At 43.6% G+C, this 8,512-nt stretch overlaps 1 protein-coding gene across 1 annotated transcript; it reads right to left on the bottom strand.

The window, feature by feature from the left end:
• Positions 1-6,879, bottom strand: LOC107139458 (serpin B4-like). Its single transcript, XM_015482317.2, has 8 exons — positions 6,728-6,879; positions 5,959-6,143; positions 5,399-5,455; positions 4,078-4,206; positions 3,297-3,414; positions 2,181-2,323; positions 1,762-1,917; positions 1-859 (listed from the first exon to the last, which is right to left on the bottom strand). The coding sequence occupies exons 2-8, from the start codon at positions 6,118-6,120 to the stop codon at positions 452-454; spliced, it is 1,173 nt and encodes a 390-aa protein (XP_015337803.1). The 5' UTR covers positions 6,121-6,143; positions 6,728-6,879; the 3' UTR covers positions 1-451.
• Between the last annotated feature and the right edge of the window lie 1,633 nt (positions 6,880-8,512).

The raw sequence follows: 8,512 nt of genomic DNA, 5'->3' as shown, positions 1-8,512 counted from the left end.
TTTGAGCAGGTCATTCCTTTATTGCTAATTGATTTAATAGAATCACAGAATTTAGAAATATAAGAAGGGTCCCAGATATCACCTCAATTGAAGGAAAAGTGGGTGTCTAGGTTGATGAGTTTGAAGAGAATGTGATTTGCTTTGGTTCATCCAAAACAGGACAGAAGCAATCGTGTCCAATTTAGAAGATGAGGTATGGATTGTTTTAATCTTCACATTGAACGTTTTGTTCTCCAAGGAAATTTTTATAAGAAAAAAAAAAAGAAGAAGAAAACTGGTTCATATGTGTGTGCTGAAAGAGAGAAAAAGAGAGGCTCCTACAACCATCGCATTCTTAGTGGGGACTCTGAGGCTGAAAAGAAAATGAATATACAAAGGACGTGTTATTTCCAGCCTCAGTTTACCTTTTGCTCTGTGACTGGTCCTCATAAGAGAGACAGAGGCATCCTACTTAAGGGGAAGAGACTCTGCCAAAGAAGAGGATGCTGTCGGTCTTCTTTTGCTTGATGAAGAACAGGAAGGGGTGGTCACAATAGAAACTAACAGGGGGCATTGGGGCGGACGTTACTTCAACTACTATGCCCGTGGCGGCCGCAGCCTCCGTGCCCTCTTCATTCACTTCCACAAAGGACTTGTGCACAACTTTGGACACCGAAAGGCCCTGTGTCCCTGTCATGCCCGAGAGGTCAGCCTTTTGTGGACAGAAGACGTCCTCCATCCCCATGGCTCTCAATATGGTCACGAGGTCGTAGGTCTCTTCCACTTTGAATCGAGGGAGGCACACATTTACATTAGTCATCTCCATGCTCCCTGGGCTGGTCCACTCCATTAACTTCTCAGCAGTGAGTTTGTCTTCAAGCTATAAAGATGGAAAAAAAAAAAAATGAAACTGACATGATCAACTTTTGGACTCTGGCACACTTTAACAATGAATGGAATACGTGGGAAATTTTGAGTTCAGCAATAAATGCAACATACACAGTTGATCCAGTTTATTAGACGTTATTCTAATAAGCAAAAACAGCATGCCTGAACATATATGAAGACTTATTTGATTATATGTGTTCACATGTACAAACATGTATGTACAAATAGAATTACATTATTTTGAACCAAACGAACTATATATCACTACTTCTTATGCCATCTGTCTACTGTATGTGTCATTTTGTAGACTTTTTATTTTCTTGCACACATTATTTATTACATACTGCAGTCATAGTACATGACCTATTTCTACTCTTAGTTCTTGCTTGATATGTTTTTAAACATTTCTCACATTGGTATATATTTCTCTGGGTTTAATTGTAGCTTGTTGCCATCAAACTGACATTTAAGGTGTATGGCTCTACTTAAATGATAATAAATTAAGCCTGTGTCAGGCTGTAAGCTAAACTATTTATAATGTAAAGATGTACTGGGGATTGAACCCAGGGGCACTTAAACATGGAGCTATATCTGCAGCCCTTTTTATTTTTTTATTTTGAGACAGGGTCTCATATAAATTGCTGAGGATCTCACTAAGTTGTTGAGGTTGGCCTCAAACTTGTCATCCTTCTGTCTTGGCCTCCTGAGTTGCTGATTACAGATGTGTGCCACTGAATCATCTGATTCAGTGACTGAGTCATTGTTCCTTGTTTTGAATTTTTTATTATTCGAGGCACCTTGGCCTCAAAGTTTTTGTCTTGTTTAGACTTAAACAGTTATCATGGGGGGAAAAAATCAGGCAATAGAAGGAAGAAAGGTCAATGCGAGTGTTACCTCCTGCAGGCCATCTGCTTCATTGGGTAGCAGCAGGACCATGCTCAGGTGATTGCCTTTGTATGGTATTTCCAGGATCTTGGCCTGCACATCCTCCAGGAAGGCAAAATTAAAATGCCCGCTTTTGGCCATCATCTGCACAGATTTGCTCACATTCTACAATAAATTAAGGCATCAAATAAATACCAAGTTAGACAAAAAGATAATATTAATGAGACACCAAACACATCCCTCTCTTTTGGAGAAACAACTCAGGAATTTTGAGCAATAAAGACAGAAGTTACTATTTTTTGCAGGCACTCCTAACTAACTAAAATTATAAGAATAAAACAAAACAATATCTGCTTGTTCACGGCACGCTCTACTGTAGTGGTCCATCCCATCAGATGCGTCTAAATTTAACTTTCCACATGCAATACCTTATTCTGCCAGAACTTTGCTTCTGTGGTCAATTCCTTTTTAAATTCCTTATCCCACCGCCCTTTGAAGTAGACTGCATTCACCAGAACCAGTCTGGTGGTTTGGTCAATACTGCCACTAGGAAATAGGTCCTTGATTTTTTCTGTAAGGGGGAAAAAAAAGGTCATCATGTAAGTACAAATGGTTTCTGGAGAGACTGCTATGCACAATTTCATGACTGGTCCTTATATTTAAGTGCCATTGCTTTAGGGACTTGTGGACTGCCACCAGGTGCAGCCTTCTCATGGTGCCAGCCCTAGAGAGCTACAGGGATGGAGACAGGAAAGGAGGTGAGACTGTCTAGGGGACACCGAGGAGCTGATTTTATCTGCTATTCAGCTTGACTCTTTCCTTCCTTCCTCTGCTCCTCCCCTTCTGTTTTCCCAAGGTGGGCCCCTCACGTGGAGAAACAGGGCCTGATTGTCCTCAAGGACAATGGCCTGAGCTCTGTACTCTGACAGTCCCCTGCTGTCAGATGCTACTCCCGGGGGTTCCTTCCTCCTCCTCAGTCTCCTGTAGAACTGCTGCAAGGACGGCCTGTAGTAAGGGGTGGCACTAGTTGTCCACAAAATGGAGGCTTTGAGAAGCTCTCTGCAGTGGGTAGAGGAGACCCTGGGGTAATCCCTGCAGGAGGGTTGGTGGAGGTGTGCTCCAGGCCGTGACAGCTCAGTGGCAGGAAGCCTGGTCTCCAGGTGGGCTGCCTGTTTCCAGATGAGTAAGAGGAAGGAGCTCTTTGGACTGTTTTCTTCTAAAGATTTATAATCAACACTTGGCTCTGACCTCAAGAAAATCTCAAAACGCGGCTGAGTGGGAATTTGGGTTCCACAAAAATAGTGTCAGCCGGGGGCCATGTGCAAGTAGCTTTGCAGCCATGTCTCCACCTAATTGACCTCCTTCACTTCTCTCCCTGCTCCCCCTGGATCTCTCCACATTTATTGGGACCATCTGCCCTGCCTCCTCCATCCTCTCTGCAGATCCAATAACACCCCACCCAGGACTCCCTACCATGTCACATCTGGGGCTTCCTCACAGGGTGATCAAAAGTTTCCGCCATGAGTAGCCCTCCCATACTCTACCATTTGTTTGGCTTGCCACCCAGGAATTAATCTTCTTTCGACCTTCTTCTGGAGCATTTTTGAAATCAAGGGATTCCACAGTGGCTAGGTAAAATTTCTTAATCCCATCCAAATATTCCTTTGAGAAGTGGAGGAAGAAAGAAGGAAATAAGAAAGATTTATGTGTCACCCCATTTAATTATTTACAATTAAAGTAAGCTGAACCCAGATCCTGGCCAGACCACTATCTCTGCACATGCATATTTGTATACAGGCACCATGAGGGCAAGTGTGCAAGGAGAGTGCAGGATTCCTTGAGGCTCAACACCCCCTCACAAAACCCAGGGGAAGAAGAGGCTGGGGTTTGCAAATTTCAGTGCAAGTTAAAGGAGATCAATCACGTGGGAGACTTCTCACCAGTGAGCTCTACCAGTGCGTCTCTCATCTGGGTTTATATTCCCTGGTGCTTTCCCGGCCCCCTCCAGGAACCATCCCAGCCTGCCTGTTCCAGAAATACCCCATTAGTCAGACATTTCCCACAAAAGGCGTTCTCTGTGACGGAGTCAGTGCCTGTTCATTAATGGCATCTCCTGACTTATCTTTCCCCTGACCCACACTTCATCTAGGCCTGGTCAGGGACCGGATGCTCTAGCAGTCAGAGCTGTGATAGAGCTGCCTCCCCTGGGGCCAGAGCTGCCCAGGAGTCAGCCAGAAGCCTCTGTCTGGCTTTCCCCCATTTGGCCATCCAGAGACATAGGACCAGGAGGCAGACTCCAGGTGTGGAGAGCCAAGAGGAATTTACCTGAAGAAACTGAAACTCCTTTTCTCCATAGACTCTGTTGGCGATCTTCAGGTTGTAGGCATCACTGGGTTTGTTTAATTCAGTCAGAAACTTTTGAATCTCGTGGTGCACATTTCCTGACTCTCCAGCCTTCAACATCCAAAAAAGATGCTCATTGAATTACCCTGTCCATGTGTGTGCTAAACTCTCATGAAGTCACTTAGATCAGTACCAACACTTATGTCTATAATCTCAAAGATGACCTCTGGCTTATTCTCTGATATTTGCTGTATTTACCTCAAATACCCTGAAGAATTTACCTTACATTCAACTTCTTCCAGGAAATTCTTTGATCCAGCTCTGACATATTCTGATCTGTTCTCTTCTGAACTAAATGGCACCATTGGGTATCCTCTCAGTAGTTTAAATAATTAGGTTTATCTTTCCAGATAAACTCGGAGTTCCTTAAGGTGCAAACCTTATTTCACTTCTAACAGCTACCAAGCATATGGTCATGTTGAAGTTTGGATATTTTAAATGCTATGACATGAAGCCCTGATGTAGCCCTTGGTGCGATCATCTTCTAAGACTTGTTGACTGTCATCTGTCATGTGATGGTCATTCTCTGCATGTAAGCACACCTTGAGCCTGGTATTCAGCTAAGAGCAGCCTGTAGGTCATCTGAATCTCAGTCTAGCTGAGATGAAAATAAAAAAGCTCAGTGATTAAATAGCCTAAGAGACAGAGTGAGTAGCCAAGTTTTAAACTGAAGTCTATCTGAATCTGGAAATTTCTATTTAGTAGCTAAGAGTTTTGTTCTGTTAAAGCCCTAAACAAATATATCTGCTAGCCATCATTTTCCAAAATATAATTGAACTTGTGCTTATTCCTTTTCCTTTTAATTAAATCAGTTAAACTATTTTAGTAACATTATTGTGAGTGTGATCATTAGCTCACATTAATTATGACCTCTTATTTATAGTAGGCTGGGCCCTGTTGCCAGCGTTTGCAGATATTGGGTCAGATTCTTTTTGGTTGACTGGGATGAGCTCATTCTGACTCAGGGCAGTAATGAATTGCTTATGTTCACATTTGTGTAGAATGGAGCTGGTCTATCTGGTGTCCGACTTTTGTTCTTAAGTTCAATGCTGACCTTCTCTGAGTAAAACAAAAACTTGAAAGTAATAATTATGAAAATAAAATGTGAAACTGTTCCGTATGTCCTAAAGTCTTTCATCTAGGATTTTCCATTCCTCGGAGTTTATGTGAAATTCCCTGTTAAAACTAAGACCCTCTCAGATACTTCAGATATCTGGAGCTCTCCCAGGACCAGAATACTTACATGAGGGGCTGTGGGTTTCTTTGTTGCTTTTTCTGTGATTTCATTGAAATGAAGGACCTGGAAGAGACAGGATCTGGGTCAAGACAACTTTACTCAAAAGATCTGTGAATCCAGAGTAGAGAAAAAGAGAACAAAACCCTCAAAAAGGAAGAGAACAAAACGTAAAGACACTGAAAGCACCCAACCCTAGAACTTCAGGGTATGAATTTGTTCTTTGAAAAAACACAGAAAAGCTGGTTTATCTCCAGATACGTTGAAGAATGTGCCTTCGTTGTTCATTGGGGAGACCTTTGGTGATGGGTCCCTTGGATTTGGTTTAGTCAGCCCGTCACTTCGCCTTCTCAGCTCTGGTTGATGAGCAGTGGTGGAGGTCATCAAGAGAGGGCAGCCTTGGGGAGGGGGTGACTCCCCAAGAGCTCTGTGATCACACAGCCCTGGAAAGTCTGCTGGGCATCTTGTGTTACCCACCAGGTCCCCAGAGCTGCGACCGTCCCTGTGTGTGTGAGCCAGCCCAGTGAAGAGGAAAGCTGGGCAGGTCCTGCGGGTCAGCTGACGCCTACCTTCTCCATCTGCAGGGCAGTGTTCCCCCTGGCCCCTAGGTCGAGCATGGCCAGTGCTGACAGGATGCTGACCGGGGAGTAGAAGACGTTGTCCCCGTCCTTCCTCAGCTGCCGGAACAGGTCAAGGGTGAACTTGGTGTTGGCCACACTGAGTGAACTCATGGTGACTGGTTGGTCGGGAATTCCTAGGAAAGCAGTGGATCCAGCTTAGAAGGACTTTATTGTCATGAAATTTTCTTAAAAATGACTTATCTGGGTTGTGGAACTCTGGCCATTAAGATTTTTACCCTTTTTACTTTCCAAGCCTTCTGAATGCACATGTGTTCATCTTCTAATTGGAAGACTCATGAAAGTACTATTGAAAAAGACTTTTGTAGAGTAACAGAACATCTTTATCTTTCCTGTATCTTTCCCTTATCATTGGATGGCTAGGTTTGGGGAGAAAGGCTTTATTACAAATGCCAGGACAAGGTTTTCTGGGGCCAACGTGCAGCCAGGTCTCTGGAAGAAACTCTCTGACTTTTCTTTGAAGCTCTGAGGCTGACCCCCCCCCCAACTCCACCACATGATTGTAAGCATGGATCAGTTTTCTTTGAAATATATCTTTTTAGATAAAGACCAAATTAGGTCAAGGGGGTACGTTATTTTTTTTCCCCTGGAAGAATAAGTACAATACAATAAGACAAAGTACATGCATGATAGAAACCACATCTCTGTTTTGATCTTCGAAAGGAATTCCTGCTAAGCCGTAGTGGCTGGAAGCACTCACCTGTGTTCCTGAAGAAGCCGATGTGGTTGGGAGCTGTGAGCCTTGATGTGGTGAAAGGAAGATCCTGGGTATATAATCCTCCTCCTGCAAAGGCTGCCTCATCAATTCAGTTGTCTTTCAAGTAAATCAACTTCAGATTTCTCAATCACTTAGCCCACACTTCCTGGGCATGACAATTTATGAGAAAAGACAGGTTACTGTCCTACTGCTGTGTTTCCTTTGTCTTTTTGTGGGGACAGTTAAGAAACTGTAATCTTTGGTAATCATTGACTCATTTTGAATGCATGGAAAGGTGCTTTTCTAATACCAATGACGATGTGTTAGATATTCCAACTTCCTCATTGTCTTCAATTCCATCCTCTGTACATTTCCTCCATCTTAAAAAACAATCTTTTTTTTTTTCTTTTGATGTTGAACTGTTTTAAGGTACACTTTGGACACACAAACACCTACAACGTTTACTTATGTTTGTGATTTTTCAATTTTGAAAGGCTCCACTCATCCTTTCTGTAGGAATTACTTTGTATACCCAGGAAAATCGATCTTATTCTAGTGCAAAGAGGCACTGAGGAGGTCTCTGCAGACTCTGGGAACAGGGTCCTACCCTCATGCTCATTCCCGACCCTCACGCTCTGCCTTGCCCCTGGTTCTCCCTGTCTCTTCCCATGTCCCCTGCAGCCATCCTGACTTTTCTGATGCTTGAGGTCTGTGAGGACAGTTATTTGCCTTGCTACATTGACAAGCGGCAATAGTAAGAACGATCGAAACAAACAGAGGCTGTTTTGAACAGCAGTCTTCTAATTTCCCATACACAGTCAAACAGAAAAATGAGTTGTTTGGGTTGTCATGATCAGACTATAGCTCTGTCCCCCCTTCCCCTCCCCACCCCCTGGACAGTAAGCACCCTGGCTTCAGACTCATGAGCTGGATGCCAGGTCGAATACCTGTCAGAAATACCAGGTGGAGGTGTTCTTTGGATGCTGTTGTTATGTGCATATTCCTTTGGAGCCTTGTCCTCTGCAGATGCGTGGTGTTCCTGCAAGCAGACTAACGTCGATGATGGCTGGCTTCTATTGGGTCAGAAGATATTTTCACTTACACCTTAGAACTCAGGAAAGTAGGTCCATTTGCTATCCCCATTTCACTCTGACAAACTGAGACAACTGTTGGAATAAGTCACGTAGCTAGTGAATTGCACAGGTGAGATTTCAAGGCAGGTAGTCTGGCTGAGGAACCGTATTCGTCCATGGTCCATGGCATAGGAGCTAGGAGAGAATGGTGGGGGATATCCTGAGACACCCAAGAACATGGCATGTGGGGAAATGAGTGGTGATGGGAAAATGATTTCCTTTGAGTGTGGAGCTCAGAGAGACAATAAATTCCTGCTCAATTGTGTTAATCCATTTTTCAAACTATAATGAAATATTTGACACAGGCTACTTATGGACTAGGGGAGTTTCTTTTGGCTTATAGTTCTAAAGATTCAAGCCCAAGGTAGGTTGGCACATTTGTTTGGACCTCTGGAGAGGGCAGAACATCACTATAGGGACACGTGTTAGAGAAGATCACTCACCTTGTAAGTTGGGATGTAGAGAGAGGAAGAGACTGGGGTCCCACAGTTCCACTGAGAGCTTGTCACCAACTCTCTAAGGAACTGCAGTAAAGTCCCACATGTTAAATCCCCATAGGACCTCCCAATACCACCATCATGGGGTCCAACATTTTATTTATGGACCTTTGAGGGACATTCAACATCTGAATTATAGCACAATGATCCATTTCCAA

Source organism: Marmota marmota, unplaced genomic scaffold, assembly GCF_001458135.2.
Source record: "Marmota marmota marmota unplaced genomic scaffold, marMar, whole genome shotgun sequence".
In the NCBI taxonomy this organism is placed as follows: Eukaryota; Metazoa; Chordata; class Mammalia; order Rodentia; family Sciuridae; genus Marmota; species Marmota marmota.
This window is presented reverse-complemented; position numbering and strand designations above follow the sequence as displayed.

Coding starts and splice junctions, on each gene's coding strand:
- LOC107139458 (XM_015482317.2), bottom strand. CDS start 6,120: ATGAGTTCACTCAGTGTGGCCAACACCAAGTTCACCCTTGACCTGTTC. Junction 3,415..4,077: donor AGGAGTTTCAGTTTCTTCAG/GTAAATTCCTCT, acceptor CACTTCTCAAAG/GAATATTTGGATGGGATTAA. Junction 2,324..3,296: donor GGTGGCAAGCCAAACAAATG/GTAGAGTATGGG, acceptor TCCCCCTTACAG/AAAAAATCAAGGACCTATTT.